This window comes from Chanodichthys erythropterus, chromosome 8 (assembly GCF_024489055.1).
Source record: "Chanodichthys erythropterus isolate Z2021 chromosome 8, ASM2448905v1, whole genome shotgun sequence".
Taxonomy (NCBI): domain Eukaryota; kingdom Metazoa; phylum Chordata; class Actinopteri; order Cypriniformes; family Xenocyprididae; genus Chanodichthys; species Chanodichthys erythropterus.
In genome coordinates this window covers 25,082,889-25,101,824 of record NC_090228.1, presented here as the reverse complement: position 1 = coordinate 25,101,824, position 18,936 = coordinate 25,082,889, and the positions used below count along the sequence as shown (strand labels likewise).

The window sequence follows — 18,936 nt, the reverse complement described above, 5'->3', positions numbered from 1 at the left end:
ATTGCTCCGCAAAACTAGCCCAATCACATTTCAGGGGGGTTCCATGGTAAAAATCACGTTCCGGGGAGTAAAATCCACGTTTTTAGCAGGGCTCCCCTGGTAAAATTTGCATTCCAGGGGCTAAATATGACATTTTTGGGGGTTGATTCAACATTCGGCAACAGTGTAAAAGTAGCCCAATTCTTAGGAACACTGGATATGAAATAGAAAAACATGACCCAAGTTGTGTTAAATTATTTCCAAGTATATGATATTATTATAAAGTATTACTCCTTGTACTTACATTAAATGTCAATACAAAACAGACCGACTACAAATTATCAGGTGTCCAGTGAAGTTAAATAAAAATTGAGACAATTTACTTATTGTGTACACATGAAATTATACTTATACATTTAAAGAATACAGAACTAATAAAAGCTAATAGGGAATAAAAAAAAAAAAGAACTTTGCCTAAATTTGGCTGCTATTAAATGTAAAATATTATGATTTCCCTTCTTCATTCATTCCCCTCTTTTCTTTTTTGATGATGGTGACGTTGTGTAGTAGAGCAAACTAAACCAATATCACATAGACTTACCTTACTTCATTTAAATAATTGGGCCCTAATAACTGTTACAGGGATAGTTCACCCAAAAATGAAAACCTCATGTTTTTCCAAAAAGCTTTTCCTGAGGCTTTAGTGTTATTATGATCAAGTGACTGGCCTTGAGCAAAGATGGCAGATTTCAAATGTTGTAGGAGGAGTTCTGCTGGAGTTTGAGCAAATGAACTGCCATTGAGATGAATGAGGGTTCAACCACTCCCCTCCTTTTGCTGCTAACTGAGTGTATAGGATTATAGGAGAAGTTAAGCTTTTAAAACACTTCAAATCACCAACTGATTTGCAGAATGAGTCACTATTTGACTCAAACACAGCACACTGAGGACATCTGCTGGTCATAGACTCAACTCAGCAACTACATTTACACAATACTTTTGGGAACTGCAATGTTCTTCTCAGTTAAAGGGTCAGTTCACCCAAAAGCATGGAGCATGGCAGTAGCAAGGTTCAATGCAATGTTAGTTGGATTTGCATCTGCTAAATGCATTTAAATGAATGCTATGCATATTACTAGAATATTGGCTGTTTATTAGAACTTAAGCACATATCAATGCCTTATTCTGCATGACCTTACACTACGTTCTTAATCCTACCCAATACCTAAACTTAACAACTACCTTACTAACTATTAATAAGCAGTAAATTGGGGGTTTATTGAGGGAAAAGTCATAGTTAATAGTGAATACATGCTCCCTATACTAAAGTGTTACCAAAAACTTATTTAGAGATGTTTTGTTTTATTCAGTTGTCTTTTGTCTAGAGGTTTTGAAGACACAAGTTCAACTTGTGTCACCATCACACCAACCTGGCTCAAATAAAACCCTCAAAAGCCTTTTGATAATATTTTGCCAATTGTTGAATTGTTGAGGGTTGTTTAAACACTGTCCTGCAGAGTTTAGCACCAACTTGCCTCAACACACCTGCCTGGAAGTTTCTTGTATGTCTAGTAAGACCTTGATTAGCTGGTTCAGGTGTGTTTATTTGGGGTTGGAGCCAAATTTTGCAAGACTGGACAACCATGGTCATTTGATATGCCTGAAAAATGACTTCATCCGGTATACCATTTTCTGCACAGACCCTGCAGATGTGATGTGCCCCACTCTTCAAGTAGAAGGAGCTGGATGAAATATTCTATGATGAAAGACATCAATTCACAATCTGACTTGTGATGCAGCCTGAATTATAACCACACCATAGCTGTGTCCCAATTCAGGGGCTGCGTCCTCCGGAGGTTGCATTTGAAGGCCGATTGCATCACAGCGGCGCAACGAAGACTGTCCCAATTCATAGCTGCATCCTTTGAAGGCCGCATTTAATGGCCAATTGTGTCACTGCGACGAAGGCTGACGTAATTCGAAAGCGGCTTCAAATACACTCTTCTTTCCCTGTGAAATCTGGAATGAAGAATAGATCAGATGGATCCTTCGTGGCCTACGCCTAACCTATCTCAGTAGTGGATCTAGGCAGGGCAGATTATGGGTCTTAGCGCTTGTTTATGATAACCATTTTGTAAATTTTGGGAAAGGGCCAGACTTTAGTTCACACGACATATGCATAGAATGCCATCTTAGAGTTGCCTTAAAGGGTTAGTTCACCCAAAAATGAAATTTCTGGCTCACCCTCATGTCACCCTCACACCGGTAAGGCCTTCATTCATTTTCGGAACACAAATGAAGATATTTTTTATTAAAACCAATGGCTCAGTGATGTCTGCATTCACAGCAATGAAAGTTCCTCTCTCAAGATCCATAAAGGTCTAAAAACATGTGAGTTCATGTGAGTTCAGTGGTTCTACCTTAATATTATAAAACAACGCCAAAAAAAACAAAATAACGACTTTTCAACAATATAGTGATGGGCCGATTTCAAAACACTGCTTCGGAGCTTTACGAATCGAATCAGTGATTCGGATCTCCTATCAAAACACTAAACTGCTGAAATCATGAGACTTTGCCGCTCTGAATCACTGATCGTTATTTTGTAAAAGTCGTTATTTTGTTTTTTTGTTTTTTTTTTGCGCACAAAAATATTAAGGTAGAACCACTGAACTCACATGAACTGATTTAAATATGTTTTGAGTACTTTTATGGATCTTGAGAGAGGAAATGTCATTGCTTTGAATGCAGGCCTCACGGAGCCATCGGATTTAATCAAAAATATCTTAATTTGTGTTCCGAAGATGAACGAAGGTCTTACGGGTGTGGAACGACATGAGGGTGAGTAATAAATGACATTATTTTCATTTTTGGGTGAACTAACCCTTTAATGTAGTATTTATTGCTTCCGAATGTTGTATTAGAATATTGCAAGTTATGTATGCAAACATAAAACAAACACAACAGAACTACTGTATATAAAAGCTATTCACAAGAGTATTTTTAAATTAAAGGGTTTTATACTTTCGTTAATTTGAAACAACACCACATAGGAAGAAAAGACATGCAAACTAGTTACTCTCTATGAGAGCGCGCTGCAGTTCCATTTTTGACCACAGATTTACATTGGAAATTTGTGGGGCGCTGTAGCGCTAGGGAGGGCTCTGAGACGGGCCGCCCCACTTACATCCTGCTCACTTTACGACTTAAAATAGTTACAATCCTAAAAATATTTGTTGCAGAATGCACGATTTATCGCGATAAAATCGCGATGGCTGTGATTATTTATTGCATGGCTTGTCAGAGCTTTACGGCTCTGTGTTCAGTAGTAAATGCTTCTTCATCTGAAAGCCAGAGGGCGCTCTTGCGCAGAAAATCAAAATATGCCCTGCAGCAGAAGAAGATAACACGTGCTGTAGCTGAATAAACACATAGACAGTAAAAGAAATGGACACAGCGACCCCTTTGGAACTCAATTGAGTCAAGTGAAGCCCATTTTTAGCGATTTTTAGCACTTCCGTTTCTGACGCGCAGACTCACACTAAGCTTGATGACGTCCGCAACCTGTCTGACAGATGTAAATCTTCTAGTAGCTGTGCGTGCAAACTGCCATCGTTAATCTTGCAGAGACGGTGAGCTTGAGCGGGGAGTTCTTTGGCGTGAGTGAGCCGGAGTAAGTATTCTGATTAATTAGTTTATATAGTATTTTAAAATGTAACGCCAGTACGCCATATTAAGATAATCTCCCCGATTGTCTACGAGCTTCTCCTCCTGTCTGTACGGTAATTTCGCTACTGTGCGACAGAGAGTCGAGTGGTTATGACGCAATCGTTAGCTTATTTTTACAAAAACTGTTTCTACGGGGCCATAATGTAACATAGAAGGTAATGGAGCCCTTTATACGTTTTCGTGTATCTTTAGAAATAAATAATGGACAAATGGAGTCTTTAAACGCCTCATATGTAAAGTTATTCACTGTCAAAGTGACGCCAAAATGAATGGGAGTGAATGGGATGCTAACGCAAGTGAAGTTCTGCTACAAGATGGCAGCACGCGGCCGACTTCAACTTCCGGTCGACTTCCTTGGGCACTGGAATAAACAGAAGACTGAAATGCTTTGATTAATTAAACATGACTTATAAACACATGACTGCCTTATTCTGTGTCAGAAGCCACATCATCTTACAGAAGGACGCTCAACTGTCGTTATGAAATGAGTTTGGAGTAAAAACATCTTATTAAATGTTGTCTTTTGTTAAACAAGATGTTAATAAATGCTTCTCGTGTCTGAAAAGATGTTTGACGCGTGTTGCTTTTTCAAATGTACATTATAAGCGACTCAAACTAGCATTTGGAGCCATACTTCATTAAGAAGCCGCGCATAAAAAACTATCGCAGCTTTTGCGATTTCATAATCGCATTAAGAATCGCGTTTAAGCGATAATCGCGTTCAAATTCAATGTTATTTTTCGTATCGTGCAGCCCTTTTGGAGGCTATTGGACGGACGAGCCGCGGCTGATCTATCCCACAATTCATTGCGCGCCGGTGACGTCAGGAATGTTTTTATTCAAAGAAAATGGCGGGTGAGAGTTCTACGGCGGCTGACGAATTCACACATAAATGTAAGTATTGTGTTTTAATTTACTCAAATATCTAGCGAAACAATTGTTAAAAGCCAAGGGGTTTCTTTCTCAAAATCTCAAACTTAACTCATTCGTTACCACTGCGCCGCTTCATTTGTTAGGTGGTCTGAGGCAGAACTTGTGCTAATATTTCGTTTTGTTTTAGGGAGCAAGGAGCAGACAGCTCAATTTATTAAAATGAGGGCGGAAAATGACAATTTATTTACCGGTGCGAAATACTCGGCCAGTGTGCCTTGGAGGTAAGACAACGATCTATTTTCCACTAGCCTCACTTGTGTTGTAGAACAAACACGCTGTACAAAGCCAACAACAATAGTGTTGCTGTCCTGTGAGGAAAAGCTCCTCAGTAACGTTACTTCACATTTGTACGTGAATTCTTAACAAATGTAAAGGGATAATTCACTAAAAAATGAAGATTCTGTCGTCATGTACTCCCCCCTCAAGTTGTTCCAAACCTGTATTTTGTTCTGTTGCACACAAAGGAAGATATTTGGAAGAATGTTTGTAACCAAGCAGATCTGGTCCCCCTTTGACCTCAAGAGTAGGGGAAAAATACTGTGGCAGATCTGCTTGGTTACTGACATTCTTCCAAATAGTTTCCTTTTGTTCCTTCCTAACCACTGGTTATTTGAAAACAATATTAAGGAAGTGTTGCTAACTACTTGCTACAACTAAATTAACTACTACACTAAATTCAAAAAAGCAATTGTTACTCACATTTTTTTCCCCAAAATTTTTTTTCTTGTAGTTGTGAGTTTGCATTTCACAAATCAGACCTTATTTCTCAGAATTGTGAGATTTAAAGGGTTAGTTCACCCCAAAATGAAAATGTCATTTATTACTCACCTTCATGTTGTTCTACACCCGTAAGACCGCCTTTCATCTGCAGAATGCAGATTAAGATATTTTTGATGAAATCCGATGGCTCAGCGAGGCCTATTAATATTATAAAGCTACGAGAATACTTTTTTTGTGCCAAAAAAAACCCCAAAACAGCTTTTTAACAATGTCTAGTGATGGCCGATTTCAAAACACTGCTTCAGAGCTTTATGAATCTTTTGAGTCGAATCAGTGATTCGGATCGCGTATCAAACCGCCAAACTGCTGAAATCATGTGACTCTGATTTGATGTTACGATCCAATCCACTGATTTGATTCGTAAATCTCAGAAGCTTCAAGAAGCAGTGTTATGAAATCGGCCATCACTAGACATTGTTAAAAAGTCGTTATTTTGGTGCACAAAAAATATCCTTATCGCTTTATAATATTAAGATAGAGGGCTGCAAGAAATATCGCACGATACGAAAATTAACATTGAACTTGAACGCGATTATCGCTTAAACTCGATTCTTAGTGCGATTATTAAATCGCAAAGGCTGCGGTAATTTTTTTATGCGCGGCTTCTCAATGAAGTATGGCTCCAAATGCTAATCCATCTGAAAGAACTGCGAGTTTGAGTCGCTTATAATGTACATTTGAAAAAGCAACACTCGTCAAACATCTTTTCAGACACGAGAAGCATTTATTAACATCTTGTTTAACAAAATACAACATTTAATAACATGTTTTTACTCCAAACTCACTTTATAACGACAGTTGAGCGTCCTTCTGTAAGGTGATGTGGCTTCTGACACAGAATAAGGCAGTCATGTGTTTATTAGTCATGTTTAATTAAAGCATTTTAATATTCTGTTTATTCAGCTACAGCGATATGATGCGTGTTATCTTCTTCTGCTGCAGGGCATATTTTGATTTTCTGCGCAAGAGCGCCCTATGGCTTTCAGATGGAGAAGCATTTATTACTGATCACAGGGCCGTAAAGCTCTGACAAGCCACGCATTGAATAATCGCAGCCTTTGCCATATTGCGTGCGATTTTATTGCGATAAATTGTGCAGCCCTATTAAGATAGGCCTCGCTGAGCCATCGGATTTCATCAAAAAATATCTTAATTTGTGTTCTGAAGATGATCGAAGTAGGGCTGTCAAACGATTAATCGCATACAAAATAAAAGTTTGAGTTTGTCTAATATATGTGTGAGTACTGTGTGTAATTATGTAAATACAAACACAATCATGTATATATTTGAGAAATATTTACAAATATGTATTTATTTTTATATAATTTATATTATATATAAATAAAAATATTTTGTTCATAAATAAGATATTGCTCTTAACTATGTACATAAATTTGTTTGTATTTATATGTACATAATTACACACAATACTGTCACATATTAGGCAAACTCAAACTTTTATTTTGTATGCGATTAGTTGCGATTAATCATTTGACAGCCCTAGATCGAAGGTCTTAGGGGTGTAGAACGACATGAGGGTGAGTAATAAAAGGGTGTACTAACCCTTTTTTTTTTCGCAATTGCTATTATAAATTCATAATTGGAAGATATAAAGTTTTCTAGCAATTGCAAGTTTTTATCACATAGTTCTGACTATATATCACAATTTTGACTTTTTTTCTTCAGAATTGCATGATATACTCGCAATTGACACTTCGCCGGGAGTTTGATTGACAAGCGATCTAACCAATTAGAACGCCGAATCCGCCATTTTGTCCGACAAAGCAGTCAGGAGTTATAAGATTAACATCGGTGGAGTTAAACTTGAAACATTGTGTGTATTATTGACATCTTTCCGCATTTGAAACAACATTCACTCTCATGTTAATGTTTATTTGATGCTATAAATTGACTAGTTGGAAGAGATGATTGGTTCAAGAGCTGTTTGAGCTGAGGCGCTACAGCAATCTGTCACGACACATTAAAGAGCCACAAAACGGTTTTCATTGTTTGAATTTCTTAAAAAACTTCACAATTTGAAAGCTTGGACTTTGTTTAATATCATAAGTAACCTGCTCTGTCTTGTCTGTCGACGTGTTGTCAGTTTCCGCTTTGCTCCGCAATGTATTTTTCACTGTGTGTGGTGTGACAGCGCCACGGCTTGTCGGACAAAGCAACAGTATCTAAGGGCGCGGGTCTTTGCGAAGGGTCAATTCCATCAGAATTCAAGTCAGAATTTCTGAGATTATAATTCACATAGCCTATGTAGATGTGAATATGAATGATCCCGCGTCATGTTTGGATTTTACATTTTATGCCTTGGGTGCATAAAATACTCTTTTTAAGAAAATATGGGAAAATTGGAGCCCACCTGTGAAAATGTTAAAGTTTCAGAGGTATAATAATAGTGATGGCATGCAATATAACATTTTATGGGGGAATCAATATAACATTTTTCTTCATGTACCATAATGCCACAAAAATATATATTAATTGGGTCAATTTTACTGCAGAAACTTGTGGCTTCTGTCATTAAATTGTAGTATTATGTGTTTATTATAGGTTTAATGGGGTAGCCTGTTATGCATGTGGTGTTGAGATTTGCAGATAGATCTAAAGTGTGAGTCGTGTCATACCCTCCACTAGATGGCAACACAAACAGACCAGTCTGATAGCAGCTAATGCCAGAGTTTGTTAAAGGTGCAATATGTAATATTTTTGCAGTAAAATATCCAAAAACCACTAGGCCAGTGTTATATATTTTGTTCACTTGAGTACTTACAACATCCCAAATGTTTCCAACTATTTATAAATCGTGAGAAAATTGCAATTTTAACCAAGGATTCGGGACATGTGAGGAGTCGCCTGTTAATCGCTTCATACCCGCGTTACCCTCGGTTTGATTTTGTAGAAACCATGGAAACACCAAAGATGCTTTAATATTTACATGTTTTAATAGGCAAGGGAACATCTGATATATTTATGCCTGGCTCACACTACAGGAGTTTTAGGCCGATTTATGCCCGATTTTTCCCTCCTGAGAATCTGAGAAAAAATCTTGTCCACGACCTCGATCGGTTCCAATGTTCGGCGCAGATTATCTGGTAATGTGAGACGTTCACAGATAAAATCTTGCACCTCCCGTTCTGATCTCACACAAATCGGGCTCACCCCGATCATATCAAACATGTTTGATATTTATCGGGATGAGCAAGATTGTAATAACATCAGTACTGTCACAATAGCCAAAAGGAAACAAGTATACGACGCAACGGAAGTGACAGACATTTCGAAATGGCGACCGCGAAACCAAGATCAAGGAATCTACAATGTAAAAGGTGACACTAGCGTTTTTGAACTACAGTAGGCAGGCAATATAATAACGGTAAACATTCTAGCACACTACGATAGTAATAAAAGGTCAATTTTACCTCCATTTCTCGCTGAAGAACTGACAATCCACGTTGAGCCCGTCTCCTCAACCATTTTTTCATCCACACTCGTTTATTCTTCCGCTTTTGTGTTTTCTCACAACAAACGATTATTATTGCTACAGCAAGTTTCCGTGTTTCCGTATCCATTTTGTTTACATCCGCTTTTGATCTGCTGCGTAGATCACGTGACGCGCTTCCTCTGGCAGATAATCTTAATAACATTTTGTAGTGTGTGATGCTCCACGAATTTCAAATCTTGTAGTGTGAGCATGTTTAAGATTTGAGGGAAGAAAATCTGCAAAGATTCTCCTGAAGTGTGTGTTGCAACCAGATTTTACAATTGGATAGGATTTTAAAACTCCTGTAGTGTGAGCCAGGCATTATAGACAGAAAACGAATTATATAGCTCAACCCGTTTAATGTAATTGTTTAAATCTTAATTTTCTTGATTTTTTTTTTTTTTTTTTTTTTTTTGCAAGTACCATGCTTTACAGAAGAGAAAAACATTATTTTGTGAAGTAGCTAATAAAGCATAATCAGATGCAACTTTATTTTTAGCAACAGTAATACAGCATTTTCTCCATCATACAATGTTTTAAAATTAATTTCATTGCATTTATCAACACAAGCCATCCAGCATTTAATATAATATTCTAAAATCAATCTATCTTACTGCAGTGTGTAACAGTGTCTCACAGCAGCTGTCGAGTGAACGCACAGAGTAACGTTATAACATCATTTTCAACACACTCAAATGTATCTAATATGATAAACAGAGCTGTGTTACCTCATACTCATGACTGGAAAAGCGGAAGCAGCGCCGGCAACTGCGGCATAATAAATGTTCAGCTGCTCGTGAGGCGTGATCGCTCCAGCTCCTCGTTCAGCTGCTGCTCTGCCTTATACTACAGTAACGTTAATAATCGCATCCATGAACATGATTTCTTCCTGAGTCCTATCCTGATTGTCCCAAGATTCCGCGCTCAGACTTGGCGTCATCAAGCTACGCCTTTGTTTTGAATAGGCTTCTAGCGGACAGAAAATATTAAATATTGCACCTTTAAAGGGATAGTTCACCCAAAAATGAAAATTTGATGTTTATCTGCTTACCCCCAGGGCATCCAAGATGTAGGTGACTTTTTTTCTTCAGTCGAACACAAATTCTGATTTTTAACTGCAACCGCTGCCGTCTGTCAGTCAAATAATAGCAGTGATTGGGAACTTGAACAATAAGAGTCGAAAAAACTTCCATAGACAAATCCAAATTAAACCCTGCGGCTCGTGACGACACATTGATGTCCCAAGACACGAAACGATCAGTTTGTGCGAGAAACCGAACATTATTTATATCATTTTTTACCTCTAATACACCACTATGTCCAACTCCGTTCAGCTTCCGGCTAGTGAGGTCTGATCGCGCTCTGACAACGGAAGTGATGTCTCGCGCTCATTGAAGTATATGGGCGAGACATCACTTCCGTCATCACAACGCGTTTTTTGACCTCACTAACAGGAAGCTGAACGAAGTTGGACATAGTGGTGAATTAGAGGTAAAAATTATATAAATAATGTTCGGTTTCTCACACAAACCAATTGTTTCGTGTCTTAGGACATTAATGTGTCGTCACGAGCCGCAGGTTTTAATTTTGATTTGTCTAAGCAAGTTTTATTTACTGTTATAGTTGAAGTTCCCAATCACTGCTATTATTTGACTGACAGACGGCAGCGGTTGCAGTTAAAAATCAGAATTTGCGTTCGACTGAAGTTCGACTGAAAAAGTCACCTACATCTTGGATGCACTGGGGGTAAGCAAATAAACATCAAATTTTCATTTTTGGGTGAACTATCCCTTTAATAGATGTAACCAGCAGCATTGAGGTATTTTTATATATGATTCTGTCTGTTCTTCTAGGATGGATGACCTTTATGACTTTTTGAAGTCAAGAAATATCAATGATGACATCGTACAGAAAATGCGACAGGATAAGGTAATCATGAAACTGATAAATATGAATTACACATGCAGCATCAAAAATTGATGTCAAATGGAGAGACTTGGAACAATATATTGTTAAAATTTCTCAAGTAAAAGTGCTAACTGGTTTCTTTCTAGATATGTTTCTGAGTTTAAAAAACAAACCGCCTCTAGAACTATAACAACCAGTTGACTTTACATTATTCCTGTACATTAGAGTCAATATTGGCCTGGTTTCACAGACAGGATTTAGACCTTAGTTCAACATTTATGTAACTTTAAAATATGTGCCTTAGAAAAAAAAAACATTACTGGTGTGCATCTTGAGAAAAAACAATGACACTGACATATTTTAAGATATGTCAGTGCAAGTTGCTTTGTTAAATATCTCAAACATGCATTTTAGTCTGGGATTAGCTTAAGCCTTGTCTGTGAAACTGGGGGATTGTTTCAAAGAAACAAGGAAATAATGGTCGTAAAAAAATAATGAATGTCATTGTTCAGCTGAAGTCAGTTCATTTTCGTTCAAAAACTCTGTAAGATCAATTATGAAATGAGTTCAATGCAGGTATGCAGAAAACAGTATCCATTACCCTTAAAATTGCGTAAATTGTAATTTCGAATTGAAGTTACGCTCAATGGAAACGTGTGAATTTTGCAAAAACTCACAAATATCGCAAAAAAGTTTACGCTCGCATGAGGTGGTTTTTCAGGCAATTCAAAACAGGAGTATTTCGCAAAACTGCAATCTTATTTGTGTATTGGAATATTCTTGTTATCTGGGGACCCTTATTATTAAAGTTTGACATCTAATATTAATAGTATTAATCTATTAACAAGTAATAATTTACATCATAGAAACAAACAGTATTAAATGTCTATGCACCTGTGCATCCTCACTCATCGCTCCTCAGGAAGCTTTCTCACTTCTCGTTCCTCACCTTCTCACAGTGCATTTAAAGAATTAAAATGGCATTTATAGAATTAAAATAGCCTTCAAGATTTTCTTTGGGTTCCAGTTCACAGACTGGAGGATGGAGGAGCGAAGAAATGAGGAAGCATCCACTGGAGTATTAAGAAGCACTCAGGGAAGCATATATGAGGGTGAAGGGCTTCCAGAAGCCATGGCAAATATTACGCTTCAAATAAAGCTCTCAGAAGACTTGTAGTGAGAGGAAAATGATTCATCGCGAGAGTTTGTTGCATAACATCGGTTAATGGAAACGCCGTCATTTCGCAATAGTTTTTTATCGACATTTAGAAAATTTCATTCCGACGTTTAAAACAAATCTGTAACGGAAGCGGTGCTAGTGATGTCATCCAGCTCAATTCAGATCTCATCCAATAATGTCAGTGCCGACAAATCTATAAATAAAAAATATTATACCTCACAGGGTCACTGTCAGAAGACAATGGTAAACTTCTATTAAAAGTATATTCTTTTTGCAGATTGATTGCAGTGTCATACCTCTTATGACAGATGACCAGCTGAAGGAATACCTGCCTTCCTATGGTGACCGACTGGCTATTTGCGCATACTGCATTCGAAAAGAACAAGATCCCAGTGGCCGAAAATCTAAATTTTTTGAACGGCTGAGAACCAGGCTAGCAAGAAGCAAAGGTGACACTGCCAACGCATGTAACAGAAGATCAAAAAATGCCCTAAAGAGTATGCGAAAAATTGAGATAGGATGGATGCATTTTCGAGAAGGGAAGTTTACTCAGGTCCGATCAAAAAGAGGTGGGGGTACACGGAAAGTTACTGTATCAAAGGACTGTAGAAAAAAGGATATACTTGAAAAGGCTACCAAGTTGTTTTTTCCAGATGTGAAATGTTTCAGTCGAAGCTTCACAGATTTTGTGGTCGATGTATCAGACTTTCAAGGGCAAACAATAGATGACCAGATTACAGTTGGAGAACTTTATGAAATGACCAAATTATCAATGCTGCGTTTATACTTTACAACTAAGGAGAAAGCTATCACTAGTGACACACAGTTCAACTTCAAGAGCGAAACAATTGAGCAGGGAGGGGAAAATGTGCAAGATTCCTGGTCCCCCACACACCCTGAGAATATAGAGTCACACCTAAATTATGTAGGGAGTCACAGTTTAATTACAACAGGAAGTGATGTTTTATTGTCAGACTCCATAACTACCATGACTGACGCATCAAGTGCGATTAAGTTGGAAGCAGCCAATCAGCCAAAGGTGGACAATTTGGAGGATAATGCCACTGTAACTATCTCAACGGGACTTATCTCTGGGCTGGAAGATACCTTACCTCTTTTAGAGGAACCGTATTCTGTACCTTCTCCAATTGATAACTCCTTTGTTCAGAGTGAAAAGGGGAAGAAAATTATTATTGTTCATCGCGGTCAGGCCCTTCAACAGCTTATCGCACATTTTTGTGACGAAAGTGTCTTGAAGGATGGCATATCTATGAAAGTCATTCTTCCTGATGGACGGCTGGAAAATGCTGTTGATGAAGGGGGAGTTTTGCGGGATTTGCTTTCAGAGTTTTGGCATGATTTTTTTGAGCAATGCACTTTGGGAAATAGCTTTAAGGTCCCTTATCTACGACATGACTTTGGTCAACAACAGTGGCAAAGCATTGGCCGAATCATTGCATTTGGTTGGCAAAAAGAGAAGTACCTACCTGTAAAAATAGCACCTGTAATGCTGGAACAGGCAGCTCATGGATGTCTCACAACTAGTCTTGTGGACTGCTTTCTCAGATATGTTTCAGAATCTGACCGAATGATCCTAGAATCATGCCGTTCAGATTTTGAAAATGTGGACAAAGAAGAGCTGTTTGAGGTCCTGGATCATCATAACTGTCGAAGAGTCCCAACAGCAGATAATATCGAGCAGCTCTTGGAGGAGATTGCGCATCAGAAGCTGATTCAAGAACCTGCATTTGTGATAGAGCAGTGGCATTATGTGCTTGCACCTATGAGGATTGAGCTTCAGAACATCGCAGCTGCCTATGATGAACTACAACCCACATCAAGAAAGGTCATGAAATCAATAGCCTACCCTGCTACGATGAATGTGCAACAAGAACACACCGGCAGGTATCTAAGTACATTTCTCAGAGAAGCAGATGAACAGCACCTGTCCCTCTTCCTTCGGTTTTGCACCGGGTCAGATTTGTTCCTGGGAAAGAACATCACCGTTAGCTTCACACAGCTGGAAGGCTTTCAGAGACGACCCACTGCACACACATGTGGTTGTTACCTGGAGCTGCCTGTGAATTATGATAACTACCCAGAGTTTCGCCATGAAATGAACAAAGTGTTGGAGAGCAACATATGGGTCATGGATATAGTCTAGTACACTTATGGCTTGTTTCCACCGAACGGTACAGTTCAGTACAGTACGATTTGGGACGGTAAACCCTGATCCGGCTTGCGTTTCCATCGCCAACAGTACCCTTACTTGATAGGTGTGATGTATGCCAGAAAGTAGCGATCGACGTCATTCTCATGTGAAGAAGAAAGTGACAGTAAACGACAGTGGAGGACAAACAGCAGCTTTGAGCAAAGGCTGAATGCCTGTTTTCATTCCCCTTGTAGCATGCGCAAGTGACGATTGGTTAGGAACTATACACTCATTCCAGCGTAATAATCAAGAAACTTTGCTGCCGTACCATGTGTGCAGTAGGCGCAATGATATTACTCAGCGCCTGTTCCCTGCTTCCCTGCTTGCACAGGGAAAAATATCATTGCGCCTGCTGCACACATGGTACGGCAGCAAAGTTTCTTGATTATTACGCTGAAATGAGAGTATAGTTCCTAGCCATATCGGCTTAGAAAATCGCAACTTTTCATTTTCCGTCGGTCTTAGTACACAATGTAACTACAGAAGAGTCAAGTTTTAAATAGGAAAAATATTGAAACTCTTTGGTCATTTTTGAGTAAGATGCTAACGGTCTAATCAGATTCAGTGGACTATGCTAAGCTATGCTAAAAGTGGTACCGCCAGAACCGGAGATCGGCTGAATGGATTCGAAAATGGTAAAACTCAACTGTTTAACTCTAGGGGAGTTGGAAAATGAACCTGTTTTCAAAAAAAAAAAAAAAAAAGTGGAGTGTTCCTTAAAGCTTCAACATAATTGAGGTCACAGAAGGCTTTATTTTTTGATTTCTTTTTTCAAGATATGTTTTACATGTTCACTTTTCCAAAGTTCCTGTTATTATTCTCTCTGAGGCACAAGGTTTGAAAGGGCCAGTTACAACTATACAACAAGTTTCTACAATAATATTTGTCATGTATTTCGATGAAGGTTTTTTATTTTTATGCACTTTATTATGCAACACTTTCCTTTTGTTTTTCTAGTATTCTCATCACTTTTCTGTCATGACCAGTGTTGGGGGCAAGTAACACAAGTTACTTTTTCACATTTATTGACTGACAGCTCTCCTGTCCTCATGTTGAGAGAAATAAAAGTGCAGGACGTTGTTTGCGCTGTGTAAATATGATGGTTATTGTAGTTCTAGACTAAATGTGAACATGTTTTTACTCATCTAACTTGCACAAAAACACTTAGTATTCCTCAAAATGAATAAAAACAGTGTAGAATTTTACACTAATATACTTTTTTATGTAATCTCACTTTATTAACCAATGTCTTTGCTGCTGACCTTCAAGGATCAAATTCAACCATACTAAGCAAAAATTACTTTATATTAGATTCAGAAAAAAGAGTGTTGAACTTCTTTATCCTGTTCTTCTTTAATCCACAATGGCAGCACACCTGAAAGATTTATTTGAACTGCGCCCTCTACTGTACAGGTGTAAATATGCATTTCATTCAGCCTGAGTTTTATTAATTTCACTTTTGGTGTGAAAGGGCCTTTACATTTGACAAAAAATTGAACTTTTTGAAAAAAAGACAAGCAAGCAAGCGCATGTGAGATAAAGTGACACAAAAGTAATCGAACACATTTTCATAAAGTAACTAACGCAGTTGGTTACATTTTTGGGAGTAACACAACATTGTAGTGCATTACTTTTAAAAGTAACTTTAACACAAGTATTCTACCGTTAGTTTTATTTTATGTTTGTCAATTTTGGAATGTGTTATTTTGGGACAATTAAATCTTTTCCTGGTTAAAAAAATAACCTATTTGTCTTCACTACTGACCCTTACAATACAATACAATACAAAATAAGTCTGCAGCAACACCTTTTTTTTTCTTTTTTTTTTTTTTAGTTATGAGGCTCAGTGTTCATTAGCTCCCCTAAGAGTTATGTACAAGTTCACTGCTGCAAACACAGTGTTCATAAGGTTCAAATCATGTTCTGACATAAGATCAACACATACATTAAAAATGTCTTTATTGCATGGAAAGACTTTGAAAACTCACTTTTCTAAACAGACTTGAACCTTCTCCAGAGACACAGGATGCAGGTGGCCTGTGGCTCCATATAGATGAAACACTGCAGTGCATACATGATGAATGGTCGGCCATGTGGTGACTGCGAGTTGTGGCCTGGCCATATTCTGTTTTTGTTTTTGTTTTTGTTTTTGTTTTGTTTTTTCAAGTGAAGGCGATCTCATCAAGCTCTTCCTGTAAGGAGACTTGTTTAAGTTAGTTAGATGATTGGAAAGCTGTGTGTTTAGGAGAATCACACAGAGCATGAATCATTTTTGCATTAAAAATACATTAAATGAGTTAGGACGTTAATGAATATTAGTTGAGCTAAGTTACAGTTCCATATTTGACTTAAAGAGATAGTTCACCCAATAAAGAAAATTCTGTCATCATTTACTCACCCTCATGTTGCTCCAAACCTGTGAGTTTCATTCTTCTGTTGAACACACAAAAAAAGATACTTTAAAAAATGTTGGTAACCAGATAGGTGACAGTAGCCTTTGACTTCCATAATCAACTGTTTGATTACCAACATTTTTTTAAAATATCTTCTTTTATGTTCAATGGGAAAAAAAAAGAAACTCATACAGGTTTAAAATTTGGGGGTTTACATTGATAGTGAGTTTAAGTGGCACACACATGTATCATGGGTGTGCACAAGGATCCACCAGCGTTTACATTTTTTACGGAGATTGCGATTGTTTGGAGTGAGCAGTAATATCATGTTAATTTTTTATAAAGCAACGATTGAGTCTGTTTTAAGATATGGAATTATTGTTTGGTTCGGAAGTTTAACAGTAAAATCGAGAGCCCAAATAAATAACGTGTTGAGAGTGGCAGGAAAAATCATGGGGACACAGACAATTAGCTCTTTACAGGATATTTTTGAGCTTTGTATCACCCAGCAGGCCAACAAGATTTTATTAGACTCTTCGCATGTGTTGCACCCTGAGTATACGCTGATGAACTCTGGTCGGAGATATAGGGTTACATTAACCGATATAAATATTCATTTTTACCGTTGTCTATTAAATTAATCAATGAGCAAATGCAGGAAGATAAATAATGGTAATAGAGGGTATAAGAGGTAGGAATTGAGGACTGTGTTGTGTATTGATATATGATATATGTACTGTTTTTATGATGTAGGTTTTTGGAATTGAAATGTGTTTTTATTTTTTTATTTCATTTTATATGTTGTATGTTATATGTGTTATGTCTTGATGTGGCAGCAGTTTCCCTAATCTAAAACAAATTTCTCCTAAGGGAGACAATAAATGCTACCTTGACCTTGACCTAAAACAACATAAGGTTGAGTAAATTATGACAGAATTTTCATTTTTGGGTGAACTATCCCTTATAGAATATAATAAATATGTAATGTAATGTAATGTAATTAGTTTTGACCTTAAACACCAGGTCTGTGCTAAAGTTATTTTTTTGTGTGTGTTGTGAAGCCTTGTGTGGACAAAATCAAAGAGCCTTACTTCAATTAGATTAAATTAAATGTTTTTAGATAAACTCTTTTGGTGCCAACTTCTTCTGGTGTTAAAGGATTAGTCTACTTTCAAATAAAAATTTCCTGATAATTCTCTCTTCAGTCGAAAAGAAACTAAGGTTTTTGATGAAAACATTCCAGGATTAACTAATTGTAACTAATTGTTTATATATATATATATATATATATATATATATATAACTAATTGTTATATACTTGCACTAGCATATTGTATATGACAAATTAGTTCAAACTTTGACCTGTGGAGGGCAGTAATACACTTAGCAGTGTCTACACTGCTGGAATTCAAATAGAGAAGAAGAAAAAGAGCTAATTCAAGATGAGCATTTATGGTTAAAACATATATATTTTTTATTTTTTAGAAAATGAGCGATGGTTTCTCTAAATAAGACCCTTATTTCTTGTCTGGGATCACAGTAAACTGTAATTTTGACCTTCAACTGTTTGGGCTCCATTGAAGTCCACTATATGGAGAATAATCCTGGAATGTTTTCATCAAAAACCTTAATTTAATGAACATCTTGCATGACATGGGGATGAGTAAATTATCAGGAAAATTTAATTTGAAAGTGAACTAATCCTTTAAACCATCTATGGTATTTTTATCTTTTATAATTCATGGCACAGCATTTAGAAAGTGTTGGTTTAAACCACATACTGTATTCCCTTTTCAGTTAACATATTAAGAATACTTTTGTATTGTTTAATGCCTAGCCAAATAATTTTTAATACAGTATCACAACATAAATGTAGGCCTTATTAAGTCTACAGAACTCCACAGAAAGTTGGTGACTATAATCTCCTCTATGAATTAAAAGATGTGAATGTATAGACAAACACAATCGAAGATATAAAGACATAAAATGGTTGTGAATGGAGGGGTGTATTTTGAAGCCAAAAATAATGCATCCATCTATAAAAAAAAAAGTAATCCATACAGCTGGTTAATAAAGGCCATTTGATGCGAAGCAATGCGTTTTTGTAAGAAAAATATCCATATTTAAAACTTTATAAATTCAAATAACTAGCTTCCGGTGGATGACCGTACACATGCTGCCCAAGTCAACTTGTGCCAAATGAGAAATCATCTGATGCGATATATGACGCAGGATGTAGTAGTATTGCAAGCTTAGACGCCTCTCGTGGTTCAAACAAATAGGGGTGTGCAACAACTTTAAGCTCCTCTTCTCTTATATCGAAATGAAA

General features: G+C 37.2%; 1 protein-coding gene across 1 annotated transcript; it reads left to right on the top strand.

Annotated features, from left to right (window-relative positions):
* The first annotated feature begins 4,830 nt into the window (after positions 1 to 4,830).
* On the top strand, positions 4,831 to 14,402 carry LOC137024635 (uncharacterized). Its single transcript, XM_067392407.1, has 3 exons — positions 4,831 to 4,862; positions 10,768 to 10,843; positions 12,280 to 14,402. The coding sequence occupies exons 2-3, from the start codon at positions 10,769 to 10,771 to the stop codon at positions 14,164 to 14,166; spliced, it is 1,962 nt and encodes a 653-aa protein (XP_067248508.1). The 5' UTR covers positions 4,831 to 4,862; position 10,768; the 3' UTR covers positions 14,167 to 14,402.
* The last annotated feature ends 4,534 nt before the right edge of the window (positions 14,403 to 18,936 follow it).